Genomic DNA, 16969 nt, shown 5'->3' with positions numbered 1-16969 from the left:
TCTGCTCCCCCGTGGACCTCCATGGGCTGCCGGGGGACAGCCTGCCTCACCATGGTCTTCCCCACGGGCTGCAGGGGAATCTCTGCTCCGGCGCCTGGAGCACCTCCTCCCCCTCCTTCTTCCCTGACCTTGGTGTCTGCGGAGTTGTTCCTCTCACATCTTCTCACTCCTCTCTCTCGCTGCAACTGCAACTCCCCTGTAACTTCTTTTCCCTTTCTTAAATCTGTTATCCCAGAGGCGCTACCACCATCGCTGATGGGCTCGGCCTTGGCCAGCGGCGGGTCCGTCTTGGAGCCGGCTGGCATTGACTTTATCGGACACAGGGGAAGCTTCTGGCAGCTTCTCACAGAAGCCACCCCTGTAGCCCCCCGCTACCAAAACCTTGCCACGCAAACCCAATACACATATGGACAGTTCAACTTAGCACTGGTAGACAAGATGCTCAAGTACCACCTTTTGCTACTCCTGTGGTGGGTTCACTGGGAGGGAAGCACCCTCTTCACATATTGACTATATTGATTAGTGCAAAAGGTTTTCCCGTATCTAACACCACCTTTATTAATTAACAGCTGAAAATGCCAAAGCTTAGCCTAATTCACATATCATGAAAAGAAAACATCACAAAAATAAAAAGCTACAGCAATCACTAGATAATCATTATCTTCACTAAAATACAGCCACAGCACTTCATATTCACTGCTTCATGACTTTTACTGAAGTCACTTGCCCGGCGCAGAAAAATCCAGTCCACAACGAGGGCACTGCCATTTGAACCATTCTAGCGATAACGTCCTTGAGTGGGAATGAAAAAACCTGTATTTTCAGCCCCACGGATGTGGTTGAACTAACAGCTATTTCAACCTTAATTAAAACAGTTCTTGTTACTTCCAGCATGATGCACACAATGTTTAACCTGTGTGCCCAGAGCAGCTCAGCAGAGGGGACAAACTATTCCTGCAGGCTCTGGTACAGCCAAAATCACATTAAAGCACTCTAGAATGATGCCTAAGGAAGGCTGCATGTGTCAAAGTATCTCTACCAAAAGATATTGCTGCAAAATGCTACTAAGGACCTAACAAGCAAACGTAACATACGTGGAAAGCAGCTTCCTTGAAAAGAGTCTTTATAAACTTGCTTCCATGGTTTAGAGCCACAATGGAACATATGCACATGTTTTTTAAATAAAAAGATTTGTGCATTTGTAAAGTCAAGATTATTACTGTTTTGCAACTAAATAGTCCCTTTTAGTCTAGGCTACATTTCTGACAGTGAATAAGAATCTAGCTGTTAGTTTACCACTTGTCTTCATCAGTTTCTTAAGTGACTCTGGCAATTGAATCAAGGAGATTTTTTTCCTCCTCAGCTCCATCTGTTACCTGAATCCATGGCCATCTGTCATTTTCTGCAGCAGTCCAAGCATTCACAAGACCCTTCTTATTAAGTCGTGCATAGTATGGATACCATTTCTGGAGTCCAAAAAGAGCTCGATGAGTGGAAGATGCAGTAATTTGTTGGTTTGACACAATTCCTCCTTCTATCCCTAGTGGGCCAGAGCATCCTGCAAATGGAAACAAGAAAAGAACGGAATGCAACTGAAATGATCAACTCTTCTGAGTCCCAAGTGGCAGTAATTACAAATAGCATACAAATAGATCCAAAATGTCATGTCAAATACATTATTAGAAGAGATTTAAAGGACCCGAGTAGCATCTTCTTTTTGTAGAAATGAAAAAAAAAAAACCCCAAAATATTACATGTAAATAACTATTTCCATTGCAAAATTAATGAAATAGATTAAACTTTCAATTTTAGTTTTTTCTATCTGAAGAGTTGAGAGTTTGGGTTTTATGGATACAATGAAAGAAAATGATCCTTACATTCAAATATTGAAATAATTGATAAAAGTAAATTTAAAAATCTGTAATTACTGCAAAGTTCCATATTGCTGCTCTTGCCATAGAGGCTAGCATTTAGTCAATACGCTACAAATTGTTATTGCAGTTACCTTTAGAAATATGAAGCTAGACACATGATATTGTTCAGTTACATTAAAAATAGTTAAAGGTCTTATACATTTAATCAGCAAGCCACAAAGTATGTATTTAGCTGTAATGTTCAAGTGTTCATAATTTTATGTGCGGTATTCATCATTAATTTATTCACCTGAAATACCTGTAGAAGTAATCTTTTCTAAAGTCAAGATATTTCTGCATACATTGTTTTCTGAAGCCACTACATTTGGGTACAGGAACAAGAGCATTCAGTTATTGTGAGCAATCCAGAGAAAATTTTGAAAATTCATTATACACAAATGATTGGCAGTCCATCTACTATTAAATACCCCCAACCACTTTCAAGTAAACAAGATTTTTTTTTCTCAACTCAATTTTGATGCAGAGTATAAAGAGAAGCTAATTGCAGAAACTTCTGTAGCAGCCGATCTTGCTCAGTTGCCCAAAAGATCTTCTGCTTTGTGGGTCAACTGCACTTCAGCAATTTTGAACACAACAGGACAGACGTTTACTTATACTTCAGGTTTTCTCAGAAGCCTGACAGCATTTCACCTCAAGCACTACCCAAGAATGAACTCTGAAATGGCACTGCTATGAAATCCTTACACCACATGGGCAGAAAGTCACAAATAATTTAATTCCTCATTAATTTAAAGTACAAAGAAGAAAAAGTGACCAGTGCAATTTGCTCCTCTCGGCAGAAGCTGAGGCGGGGAGACAGTGCTGGGAGTCACTGGCAATACAATCCCCGGGTACTGTGTGTCACTGATAATGGAGACAAATATAAACTAAATTGCAGTTTCAAGTTGATTATGGAGCAAGGGCCATGGACAAGGACGTGCTTGCGCTCTGAAAAGATAAACCAAAACCCCCACACAGGTGGGGTTCCGAATGTGTTCCTTCTTAAATGCAAAAATTGGCTTACTTGCAGGACATGCTTAAATGAAACTCTGGCCCCACTGAAATCAATGACTGACTTGCACCATGATTTCATCCACATTTTTAACAGTCCACGAAGCTCGGCTAGAATCTAAAGTCCTAGCACTACTTTTCTGTGTCATGTACCATCCAACAATAAAGGTGGTGCATTCAGCACTTGACTAATAACTCTGTTCATGCTGCACAAAATATAACAAAATGCAGCTCTCTCCTGCTGCTGTGCCAGGTGCGTAATAGTGCCAGAAGAAAACAAATTCTTTGTCACCAGCATAGGCAGGCACAATACAGGATGGATTCAAAAAACCCACGTATGTTGGAAAAGTGTCATTTTTCATTGTGTTATCAAGCGTTACTTAAAAATTGAAAGACCTATTCAAATCTTAGCTCTGTTTCTGAAATCTTTTCATCTAATCAGACTGAATTCCTTTGGTGTATAAACTGCCATACCTGCTTGTAAGCCAGAGGTAAACTACTCTACTTTCCTAAGAAAACTGCATATTTTCAGAAGTTTCATATATTTACTTATTAAAATATCTTCGTCATTTCATAATGGAAAAGAAAGCACACACAGGTGCGTCTATATGTATGTGTAACTCACCAGCACACATATGTACATACAGGACTGACTCCAGCTTACCATGAAATTAACCACCCCTAACAGCTGGTATTTTACATTGGTAATTATTTAGAAATAGAGATGTGAGAAAACAGAAGAGAGGTTTCCAAGAGGAGCTTAAAAAGGCAGCATGGAGGCATGGCAGGTGTTTTAATACAGATGTGGAGCATGCAGCTGTATTCTGTCTCCTCATGGTGAGGAGCACAGGGATGAGGACCCTGCCAGCCCTGTGGGCATTAGTCAGTGACCTAACGGGAAAAATGCATGCACGAGGACAGGGCCCCAGCATGTATCAAGGCCAGTTTTGAGTGGGGTCCAGAATAAGGGTATTTGGCTTTAGCAGATAATTTTCAAAAGAAGAACATGTATTTGATGCCAAGACCCCTGATCTCCTATAGACATCCCAGCTTTGGCAGACCTGGAAGAGATGTGGATGTCCATTTCTTTTTGCTTATCAGCCTCTGTTTAAGGTGCAGAACTTTGTGGAAAGTTTTGATTTGAAGGCATGTTAGTTCTCATGCTTGAGGTGCACTAAATGGTATTTGAAATATGTGTGAATTCCTTACAAGAGAAAGGTGAATTGTCCTTTCTAAATTGAAGGCAGTTAAATTACTAAGTACAGCACTTAACTCTACTTTGTCAGCTATGACCATATATGGTCAGAAGTGTCTACCTTCCTTAGCTTTAGGAGGATTATTCCTGAAACCCAAAGCAAATCTCTACCTTCAGGGAATAGGTACTTCATTGTACAAGCTTTTTATTTTAATTGCAGTTGCAGTCTTGGTTTGTCATGTTTGTCAGTTTTTCAATGATGTGAGTTAAACACGAAATTTACCACTCCTAAAAATTAAAGCTACCACATTAGAGACAGTCTCTACTTCGGTGTTCAGTTCAAGCATAACAACATGAGATGCATAGGAAATACAAGACTGGATAATAATTTCTAAACAATATTAGCCTTACAACGTAATGTATATGTACACACCACTAAGATCTGTCTTTAGAGGACCATCTTTTCCATCGCCCTGAAGGACATCAGATCATTCTCATGAGGTGGGAAGCCTGGATTAAGCTAAAGCTTAATCCTGCTCAAGACCTACTTGCAGGTCCAAACCACAGAACTTGCAATGCAGTCCCACTCTGACCATAGCAGTGCTGATGAATTGAGCAATTTCCTAGGCACAGGCCTGGCAGATGGGCCTCGAGGAAGCCCACCCAAGGCTATCTCTTCCTGAGACATAAGATACCTCCATATGCATCATGAGGGGTTTTTTTTGAGTAGCCTTACCTTGAACTTGACCACATTGAATTTAACCTTCTGTTTCATAGCCAAGTCAATCTGTATGTCAAGATATTTTTAAAACTCCTCAGTCCATTTTAATAGTGCTAAGTACATGTCTTAAATGATCAGAACATTTTGCTATCTTTCTTGTTTATTGAACAGCCAGGACTTCAGCAGAGGTTTTGCTAGGACTCTGTGAATAAGCTCCTTTCTCTGTTAAAACTGCCCACTTACCACTCTTTAGGTCTTTATTTTTAATCAGACATTATTCTACAAGAAAACCTTTCAATTTACTTTCTTTTATCAGCTGAAAGGAAATAGTTGAACACATTTTTGGATAGTCAAATACCACACAGCAAATGGACTTCCCTTAGCCATATGCTCATTAATTTCTTCCAAATACTCCAATAGACTCGTGAGTCATGCTTTCTCCTTAAAAAAGCTCTAATGGGGCTATTACTCTCTAAATTCCCAAGAAATTTCCTTTGCCTGAGAACTCTCAGCTGAATAACCTACCTCTGGTTCCATCAAACATGTTATATCAGTAAAGGACTGGTTACAAACTAGCTTCTGCACAAGGTAATTCAATCTGAGAGACAAACAATACTTTCCTTCAAGTTAAGATATCAATTATTTCTTTTAGTGCTTAAGAGCTGTGATATGCCATTGACTACTAACAATGAAGTAAACAAGCAAATGCAGCTTTTGGAGATTGTTTGTCTTTTAAATAAAACTGAGATACATATTTTGCAGAACAAGTACAAGCTGTATTATATTTTGTTGTTATACATCTGCTTCTATTAAAGCCACAGTTCATTTAACAAAAATCATGACAGCTTGGGAAACTGCAGTCTCCGAGGGAGTAATAATATCACTACAGTAACTCTGTACAATTCAGTGTGGTCAATGTCAGTCATTAAATAGAAAATTATTTTTATTAGTTAATGCTCACACACTGGGGTATGACAATCAGCTTGATGCAGGAAAGTAAAAAAAATAAAACAGCAATTAAAAAGCTGCTTGACAGGTTCATGATACAGACTCACAAGGAAGATTTTGTCATCTGGAGCTATTATTTTAGTGTCATTAAATAGCAAAATACTAACTCAAGCAATATTGTTTTTAATCCGACAGTGACAATTGGTATGCACTAAATAAAACCCTATTGACGCTTCTCTTGTTCTCATCAAACACAAACCTATGTCCACGGTGCCCCATTGTCCATGAAGATGACAGAATGCAAAGATGTACCAATAGCTACATGACTGTGAATGGATCTAGTGAAGGATGGGAAAAGTCAACAACACAGGAAAAGTGAAGGATTCATTGATATCTTCTCAGTTCTCCTAAGAATCCCCACCAACTCACGTGAAGATGGCATGGTTATAAAACTGCCTTGAAGGCTTCTTTTACAATCTCAAACTTAACTAGATCTGAAACGTTATGTACCATTTTGCGCCACAAAGCAAATGATCGTTAGTCCAGATTTCACTTGTAGACCAAGGGTATGGGGATCAAATAGCTTCCCAGACAAAACATGAGTTCTGCATTTCCACCCTTATCTCTTACAACAATAAATCCATCCAGCTGAACAAAAATATTTGTGCAAAAGGAAACAGAAGCAGATGACATTTAGCTTACCGTGTTTTACGTTGATATCTCTTCAGAGGTAAATTAGAATAGGGAAATATGTCACTGATTCCCCCTCTAACAGGGGAAGGACAAACCATTTTAAGATAAAGAATTACTACAGTAGGAGATAATAAGCAGAAAGCACTGGGTAAACATGTTACTTAAGTATATTTAATTTGGACTTCTACATTTATGTCAGTCCACAAATTAAGCAAAACCTCCAAATGGTTTAAAAATTGCTTGAAAATGTGAGGATTATGCCTCTGCAAACAGAAGAAAAGATTTCTTGTTATTGATGATGAAACATGCCTGATTTTGTGGCTTGAATACATAACTTTCATTTCCTCTGTTGGTTTGTCTCTAGCTAACGTCATCAAAACAAACAGATGCAAAATTGAAGGCATGCAGAAAACAAATCTGCTTTAGACATCTGCAATCCTGTCTTTCTCCAAGCACCTCATTTTCTGGAATGAGATTACTCTGGCTGTGCTTAGCATAGCACGGTAATTGTGCTGAACACAAACCCTGACAATAGGATTACAGATGACCTCTGATATTGCAGTAATTAATGCTGCTCCCCACCATGCAATCTAGGCTTCAGTCTCCTATTTCTTCTTCTTGTTCCTTCACACAGAGACTTCGGCTCTCTGACTATACACATTTTCCCACACTGGCCTGCAGTCCCCAAGGTTGGATTCACGTCCCTCTGATGGACATCCAGAGGGATTTCCTACACTGAGCAAGTCTGCAAAAACTTATACTTCCAGCATAGTGCAGGAGCATATGGAGACGATGGCTCAGACGCTGAAAGCAGATTATGTCTTTTTTATATAGTGCTGTGTCTGAAATGAAGGGTTGTTATTCAGGACTAATTTGCTTAGTTCTAGCAATTGCCAATCTTAGTTGGCAATTTCTCCATTCTGCTTTTTGAGTAGAATGGGTAGGATTGTAAATTCCCCACAAAAAGCACAGGGATTAACATCTGCGGAACTGCAACGTACAGCACAGTTGAAGAGGGGATCTATCCAACAGGAATAAAGTTAAAGGAAGATACAACTTCTGATTTAGGAACTCCCTAAACTGAAGACTGGTGGAAGCTAGGAAAATACAGTGGGAGAACCATCACTTAGTGCTCGTTCCTTTTCTTACACTCATTCATTAAGCATTCACTTCAGATCACTGTCCGAGGCAGGACTATTGGACTGTCATCAGACTGAGCACGGTTATTCTTATGCTCAAAAAGAAGGGTACATCTAAAATCTCATATCTGCAAAGCTGTAATCAGAAAAATCACTTTTTTCGTATTGCTCCATGAAGTGATTGTTGCTGCTATGTTTGTGCTGAACTCCATCACATTAATGTTATTGACAGCATCCCTAGGCATGTTCAAAATGCTTTTAATGGAGCTGGCCTGGGAAGACAACTTCCAGAATGAAGACACACTGTTTGTGGATCCCTGTCAGAGAAAACCACGGCTTCAAATGGTCTGGAAAAGTCTGTCCCAAGACGTGTCAACTACATTACAGCCATGCCATTCCTGACAAATGTTTGCTGAATGCCTTTTTTCAAAAGCTCCAGTAGTGAACGTTCAACAATCCCATTGGTGTTTGATTGAAGTCCAACCTGAATCTTTCTTACTCCATTTGTTACTTCTTGTCCTGATTCTATGAGCGTGGACAACTATGTCCTCTTCTTAAAATAGCCTTTAGTGTATCTGCCTCCCCTCCTATTCTATTTTCTACCTGGGGATGCCAAATAATCACAATTTACATCAAGCACATGGGATAGCACAAAGCATGAAGGAGCACAGCTGTCCTTGCTGTATGGGTTATTGGACTAACTGGTGGCACAACCCAAAATCCAGGGGAGAGTTTAGAACCCAGAAAAATGATGGGCTGAACCTTGACCGTGATGCACCATATGGCCAATTCACAGCCACAGAAGAAAACTACTATCGCTCCATGGTGATTTCAGAAAGGACAAGCACCATTGTCTAACAACCAAATACAAAATGTTTCCTCTGAGTTTATACCGTTATTCAAGTTACAGCATTCAACAATTCACTGATATGCATTACCTTTATTTTATTTTTTTTCAAGCAGCAATTATGAATTTTTTTTAAAAGATTAAATTATATTGCAGCAAGGAGTTCAGTTTCTCAAATTCCTCTGCTGAGCTCTCATGTAGAAATATATTAATCTTCATGGAAAAAATGATTTTTACATTTCAAGTTGGCACTGTGAAAAATAGCATTTGTACCATGTTTGAGTAGTGACATTAACCAGTTTTACGTAACTCGTAGCCACTTAAAACCTACTAAAATTAATCTGAATAAAACAGAAATTATAGAGTAACACTAAAAAAACTTCTCACAAGAATTAACTGACATTCATATTATAGACGTTAAATTCATACGAGCTTTCAAGTTGCACTATAAAATAATTGCCATGCGGTCATACTTACACAGTTAAGGAATGGCAGACACAGAAACCATAGCCCCTTACTGCCACATAACAGTAATTGATTATTATTATCTTTGGTTGCAATGACATGAAAAGATACGTGATTCCAAGTTCTATTTACCCAAGATTTTTTGGTGGATCTGGACTTGGGCAGCTGTGGGTGGAGGAGATTTGGGCAGCTGTGGATCTACTAATTACCTCCTTTACTTCTAGCCATTGTAAATGGTTGTGGCACAGAGTACAGCCAATTAACAATTTAAGCATAACTTAGGGCATGTAAAAATGAAATTAGGAACCCAACTGGATTTAAAAATAATCCTCTTTATTTGCTGCTGCTGAACCCTGTGCAATCTGTGCACTTCTCCCCTCCTTGGGTATTGACAGAAATATTTCTTCAAAGAATACAAGAAAGCTCAGCAGCTTTCCAGCTATGTTAGGAAATCTGCTAATGAGACACAGTATTCTGCGGAAGTTCAGCCTGATTTCAGGATAGCTACAGACAACTTCTTTCAGAGTTCCTTGGTTTTGTATTTACATTCATCTGTCTTCACTGACATATAGTTTGGGGTTTTTTTTGTCTATGGAGCATACAACACAGACAAAACCCTTACCTGTGTGGCAAATGCATTATATTGTAGTGTATCCTCTCTTCTCCCTAAGTTCATTCCAAAGGACATGTTTTTTTTCTGTCACAGGGCAACGTTTGTACTAAAAAAACTAGTAATTTTTAAATAGAGTGGATGAATATATCTTAAACTCGTAACATTACAATTTCCAGGAACTGTCAGCATTCCCAGGAGAAAAATGTGCAAGCTAAAGAATATTCATACCAGTGCTGCAAAATGGGGTTCACCATTTGGAAAGCTCATATTCTGCCTCTCAACTGGAGCGACCTGCTGACGCAAACGCAGACTCACAGTCGTGCTGGCTGGTGGTAATGCTAATTTCAGAAGTGCTAATTGAACAGGAAATCTCACTGATTTCCTTTATAACTTTTGTTAAATCCTATCAGGAGAGGTGAAATACCTGGATTCTGACCAGCTGACTGTTTTGAAGCTCTGCCTGATTCTCTGAATTAGTTACAGGAACCAGATGCTGATACTACTTTTTTTTTTAAAGTGCTAGCCAACTACTGCTAATTTGAAGGCAGCTCATGACATATGTACCTATGTGCTTAATGATTGCTTCTTCTCAAGATCTGCCTGTTCCAAAAAGGAACTTTGAAAAAAACCCAAACCTTCCCTTGGAAGTAAACCTGGAAAGACAAGATATAGTTACACTAAAAGACAATTTGCATTTTTCTAGCAGGTCTACAATGGAAATCAGTGGGATTACAACATCAATGTAATTAGCATTCCTGCAAACCAGCCTGACAATGGGAATGTTCATTTGCCAGGAGAAGAGTATATGCTTTTCAAGCAGCAAATCTCATTTTGCTGCCTAGAGACATTCTTTCTGTCTTTGTGGTTTGGTGGTTTTTTTTTTTCCCCATAAGAACAGCAACTGTTCCTAGAAACGACAATATTACTAGTTACAAAATGTATTCATTGAAATTGTTTAAAAACTACTAGCGGCACTAATATGAATTCTACATTACAATGGAATACGTGTTCTTCAGAAAAAAGTAAAAAGATGGCAATATCCTACAATATACTGCTGAAGTGATACACTAAATAGGAGCTATATCCACAGTACTGAACACAAACTGCATGCAAACAACTGTTATTTAAAACTGACTACCTAGAAACAGCAGTTCTTATGGTCTCTAAGCTGTTCTCATATTCTTCTACAACATGTCTAACTTTTTAATAACTGGAAATTCAGATATTGGCATTTAGAGCTTGTTCTTGGAAGCCATTTGATGTAGGTATAACCTTACATTCATGTAAAGTGGCTTTAAGGATAAGGACTTGAAGCCTTGTTAAAAATACAGAATTTAAAGGTCACGGACTTTTATTAGGGTGGAAAAAAATTCAGAATGAAGATTCAGAAAGTTATCTTTGTATACGTGCAGTAAAAGAAGTCTTTCATTACTACAGCAGTATAGTAAAATGAGATATATTTGTGACTCCACGGTGTATTTTAAACATAAATCTGTACACATACTTTTTTCTTATATCCCCTTATTCTTCCTTATCAACACCTCTTTTCACCATAAAAAGGACATTATTCCGAAGTGTTTATACTAAGAAATAGCTAACCAAACAAAGCAAACAAAAGGGATGCAATCCACGTGACCCAGCTTCAGCCACCTAGAAGTTACATATCTGCCCTGAACTAGCTGCTTAGGCTCTTTCTGGCATCTGTGGGAAGAAACAGGCAACTCTAAACCATGACTTCTGTCAGTCCATTATCTATTAAGAAAGTGTTTAAGACAGATATAATCATCTTTTCTGTTTCTACTGACCAAGGAACAAGCCTAGAGCACTGTTGTCAACTTAGTGCCTAGGTTTAAAGGCTAAAATGAAGTGAAATGAATCAGATGAGGTTTAAAAACAGTGAAAAGACGTAACTTCAAAAATATATAATGATATATTTTTTCTGCAACGATAGATTTACTAGACAGTTAACATAGTTGGGCTTTATGGAAAAAAGTCTTTTAAAAACAGATGCCAAGGAAGAGATGAGCATAACAGCAAATAAAAAACTTTCCAGACTTCAATTTTTATGTTGAAAAAGATGATCACGAGAAGGTTGATGTGGCTTTGGAATTGGAATTACCAAGTGATTCAAGTTGAAATACCCACATCAAACCTCAGAAAGCTGTTTGCCATAGAAATGCCAAGTGACTCCTCATTCTGTCTGTGTTACATCTAATGTCACTGGTGGTGTATCCCAGGCATCAATACAGGGGCCAACACTGTTCAACATCTTCATTAATGACCCAGACACTGGGACAGAGTGCACCTTCAGCAAGTTGGCAGATGATACAAAACTGGGAGGAGTGGCTGATATGCCAGATGGGTGTGCTGCTGTCCAGAGGGACCTCAACAGGCTGGAGAAATGGGCTGAACAGGAACCTCATGAAGTTCAACAAGAGGAAGTGCAAAGTCCTGCCCCTGAGAAGGAACAACCCCATGCACCAGTAAACGCTGGGGAGCCGGCCAGCTGGATAGCAGCTTGGCAGAAAAGGACCTGGGGGTCCTGGTGGACAACAAGTTGACCATGAGACAGCAATGCACCCTCATGGCAAAGAAGGCCAACAGCCTCCTGGGCTTCATTAGGCAGAGCATTGCTAGCAGGTTGAGAGAGCTGATCCTTCCTCTCTACTCAGCACTGGGGAGACACATCTGGAGTGCTGTGTCCAGTGCTAGGCTCCCCACTATTAAAAAGGCATGTACTTACTAGAGTGAGTCCAGTGAATGGCCATGATGACCAAGGAACTGGAGCATCTGACGTACAAGGAGACGCTGAGAGAGATGGGACTGCTCAGCCTGTAGAAGAGAAGGCTCAGGGGGACCTTATCTATGGGTATAAACGTCTGATGGGAGGCAATAAATACAAAGGAGTCAGACTCTCTTCAGTGGTGCCCACTGACAGAACAAGAAGCAATGGGAACAAATTAAAACACAGGAAATTCCATCTAAATGCAAGAAAAAAGTTTTGTGTTTGGTTTTTTTTTTTTTTTTTACTGTGAGAATGGTCAAACACTGGAACAGGTTGTCCAGTGAGGTTGTGGAGCCCCATTTATGGAAATACTAAAAACCTGACTGGACACAGTCCTGGGCAACTGGGTCTAGGTGGCCCTGCTTGAGCAGGGAGGTTGGACTAGATGACCTCCAGAGGACCCTGCCAACCTCAACCTTCCTGTGATGCTCTGATTCCAAATAGTTCTAACTCCACGTTCTTTTCAGATCAATGCTCAAAGACTGGTATATCCTGGCGTCACACCAGCACAGAGGAGCCCTTCCTGAGTAGCAATAATCTGACGTTGTTCTGTTGACTTTGGAGTGCTATTGCTTTACAATGGGTAAGGATTGGCCCCTGAAGTACTTCAGTTTATCCAGTATTATACAGTGCTACATGAAATAATACTACTACTAAATAATTTGTTCATTGATTTTTCTTCTTGGGAACCATTCTTAAGCAGAACACTTTATACAAATGTGTCTGCAGTCCCCATTTTTTTTATAAAGTTAAGTATGATTATATTTCAGTCCCAGTCAGTCACAGTCTGTTAGAATGATACCTGACATATAAAAATTCAGTGTGTTTTCCTATACCAAATTAATTGTTTGCTGTTAGCTGCACGGATAATCAGTATATTTTAAAAAGCAGAAGAATTTCTAATTGTAGGAATTACATCTTAATTTCCAGTGGAAGGTAGAGGCCCAAGGAGACTTTTCATTTTCCAGAAGATGCTGTCTTTGTATATGTATGCAGACCATTATCTGTAAACATACACTATGACACACTGAAGAAGAGCTAAAATCTTAAGTTACTGAAAGCACTCTGTTTGGCTTTGTACATTCAGTCTACTTCAGTCATACTTGCACAGAGCAAACACATTGTGCGGAGGTATTGTGAAGGACAGTCACATATCCCAGCTCATTATCCGATTAATTGTCTCATGGCTCGGCTTCAGTAGTCCAACAGCACTGATTACAGCGTACAGTGTACAGCTGGACATTATACACAGGAGGTATATTCCTGCATACCCATTTTTTTAATGTATTGGCCTCCTTTTTTTTGTCAAGCACATTCTTACTGCCATCTCATCTGCTCTCGAGTTCATGACAGGTTTTTCTTCTCCCACTAGCAGCTATTGCTTCTTATGTCATCTCTTAAAACATCATTTTTAAATACAAGCAAAGCCAAAGCCCTCTACAGTCCCTCCCACACAGAGGCAGATTTTCACTTGGAATGAATTCTAAGTTGTGCAAGAGCTGTGTACAGAACACTGACTTTTTAAATTTTAAAACTCTGCAGATCTCTAATATGAATATTAAAATCACCATTGCCCCAAAGAGATGGTATAATACCGCATCCACATTAACTATAAATCTGGTTTTGCTAATAAGACCTTTACCCATAACTAAAAATCTCCAGCTTAAGTGCAGTGGTGCTTTGGACTTGAGCTATTGACTCATTATATGGACTGGAGTTTGAAGATTGCTGGTGAGCAATAACGTAGGGGGGACACCGCTGCAAACCCCAAGCTCAACTTCAAACATTTTAGCTATTGGCTATTTCAATCGTTCTGCAGCTAATCAAATTGTTTGCTTACTCCATGTACCTGAAGTGTTTTTTCCACAATCCAATGTTCTGATCTGAGTGATATTGAGTAACTCAGTTGTAGCAACTCATGTTAATTGTTGTTCTGAAGACTAATCCTACAGGCAAGACCAAATCAATGTTTTCATTCCCATTGAAGGAATTTAATCAGCACTTCCACTGAGACAAGGTAACAGATCATGTGTTCCTCTTTCTAGTCCATCGTAACACAAAATGAAACCACAAGAATTTAGAAATGCTCATTTTATTTTGCACTTCAGTAGACCTGGACTCCTAACTACACAATGGAATAGCACATTTTTGCCTGGCCCTGGTAAGTTTATAAAGCCATTCAGATCTGAAATCTGATTAACAGAAGGCATTTATCTCCACAAGTTTGCTTCACGGGTTTAAAACAAAACAAAATGGATTTTCTTGACCTATTAACATCTTAATTATTATTACTCTGATTTCTGAAGTGTGATTCCAAGTATGTTAATAGCCATTGTGGTACTGCAGCACTGAGGTGAAGAATATGATTAATCTTGTTTCATGCCTTCACATAAAATACTGTATGTCAAAGGCAACATCTTTACCAATTTGCATGAGTAGCAGCTAATGAGCACACAGACACTTTCAGACAAGCAAACTTTTCAAATGATGTTGTATTAAGCTTCAACTCTAGGAGATGACATGAAAATGAAGTGATTAGTTATGTTCCACGCAACAGAAGACAGCTTTTCAGACAGTAATCGGAAGAATTGCTACCTATTTGCTGATATGTCCAAAGAGATTAAATGCTTTTTATGCTGATGTAGCATCTCAGTCAACAGCAGCACATTATTCTGTTATCATACTGGTCAACACGGTTCATGTGTGTAAGCAATGGCTATCAGAACTAATCAAATATAAAGAAACTGGATGTTACGTTCTACTTCTCAACAGTGTCATTACTGCTAAGTGACTATCATGCACTTCCATTACCAAATCCTCTCTTCATGCTTTTATAGTAAGGTTGTAAAATTCACTTTTGGCCTTGCTCTTCAAGCTCTGTGCTGAGGACAGAGACTGAAAATAAAGTTAGGCAACTCTTAGGTAGTCTGAGGATTTAAAAAATGGAAGCAAAAGGATTTTAGAGTTCTTTCGGCACCTAATAATGACTTGCTTTTTCTAGTGGTAACGTGATTTCATGACACAGTGTTTTTAGGAATGGTGCCTAAATGAAAAAGCTAGATTTAGGGACTATAGAGCTGCACCAATAGTTCAGTGCTCCACTCCCATCTACAAAAACTGGCTCTAGGGTGCACTGTGGCAACTACAGGCAGGTGAGTCTACTTCAACATCTTGTAAGCTGCTAAGTCTCTAATTAAGATCACTAAGTACCTGGATAAAGACAATCTGTTGGAAAAAAGCCAACATGACTTCTGTAAATGGCAGCCCAGCCTCACCTGATGGAGTTCTTTAATGGTGACAATATGCGTAGGGATAAAGGAAATACAGTGGAAACAGCACACTCGGATTTTCAGAAAGCATTTGATAAGGTTCCACATGAAAGGCTCTTGCCAGGGAGTGGGGAAAAGGCCCTGCTATAGACAGAAGTCTAATTAAAGAACAGGAAGCAGCTTTCCAGGATTAAATGTCAGCAGTGGGATCCCCTGACGATCATTGCTGGAGTCAGTTTTACTCATCAGTGACCTGGAGGAAAGCGTGAATGGGGAAATTGTCCACTTTGAAGCTACTAACCTTGCTTGATCAAATGCCACTCTGATGATGAGCAGCTCCAGAAGGACACAGAAAATTGAATGAGTGGTCAAAAGGGTGACAGATGAACCTCAATGTACACAAATGGAAGATACTGCATCTATGAAAAAACCTCTAAAATGTGCCTACACAATATTGAATTTGGAAATAGCCGTTACAACTGCAAATAGAGATCTCAGAGTCATCATCATCAGTTCTCTGAAGTCATTGGCTCAAAATGCAGTGGCAGTCAAAAAAGCTGATAAGAAGTTAGGCATTGAGAACAAGACATAGAGTATTATTTGTCTCTGCATCCCAAGGTGTAGAGCTAAAGAAAGTATAGACCATAGCAGTTCAAATGATTAAAGGGAAAAAGCAGATATGAGAGGAAAAGGGAATAAAAACCTAGATTTTTCAAGTTGGAGAGGAAAAGGCCGAGGAGGGATATGACTGAACTTTACATAAACATAGACGAGATTAATACAGTACTGTTCATCACATCTACATTACTGAAAATAGGGAGCACTCACTGAAATTCACAGGAAATCAGCTTAACACACGTAAAAGAAAGTACTTCTTTGCACAGTGGGTAGTGATCTTCTGGAGCCTTCTAGAGGCAGACACAGGATCAACAGGTTCAAAAAGGAATTAGACAAATTCAGGCACAATAGGTCCATAGATGAAACTAAAGAGACTGACCAGGGGTGTATCCTCTAATATTCCTACAGGAATTGTAGACTTGGAGGAGATATGAGGAGAACAAATGACAGAAACTGCCCAAACATACATTCTCTCCTTAAATGATGTTAGTCATTGCCACAGTCAGACGGGCACACAACCAGACTGTTGAACTATCTAACGCAATATGATATTTTTTTATGTTCTTAAGAAATTACCAATAAAATGGTAGTGAAATTTAGCTAAGAATCCGTTATGTTATTCATGTAAATAGTCTATTTAAAAACAACCCTCCAAGAAAACACACTGCATACATAATGAGTAAGTATAGCAGTTCAATTAAGAATAGAAACTAGACTTTAAAAAAACTACTATTTCAGAAGGCATCTCCTTT

At 39.1% G+C, this 16969-nt stretch overlaps 1 protein-coding gene across 1 annotated transcript in view; it reads right to left on the bottom strand.

The window, feature by feature from the left end:
* EDIL3 (EGF like repeats and discoidin domains 3) overlaps positions 1 to 16969 on the bottom strand; it is a 269430-nt gene that overhangs the window by 80354 nt on the left and 172107 nt on the right. The window contains exon 6 of the mRNA XM_050913442.1: positions 1377 to 1558. Coding sequence (XP_050769399.1) covers positions 1377 to 1558 — 182 coding nt within the window. The remainder of the gene's footprint in view (positions 1 to 1376; positions 1559 to 16969) is intronic.

Source organism: Gymnogyps californianus, chromosome Z, assembly GCF_018139145.2.
Source record: "Gymnogyps californianus isolate 813 chromosome Z, ASM1813914v2, whole genome shotgun sequence".
Lineage (NCBI taxonomy): Eukaryota > Metazoa > Chordata > Aves > Accipitriformes > Cathartidae > Gymnogyps > Gymnogyps californianus.
Note: the sequence above shows the minus strand (reverse complement) of the source record. Positions and strands in the feature narration are given on the sequence as shown.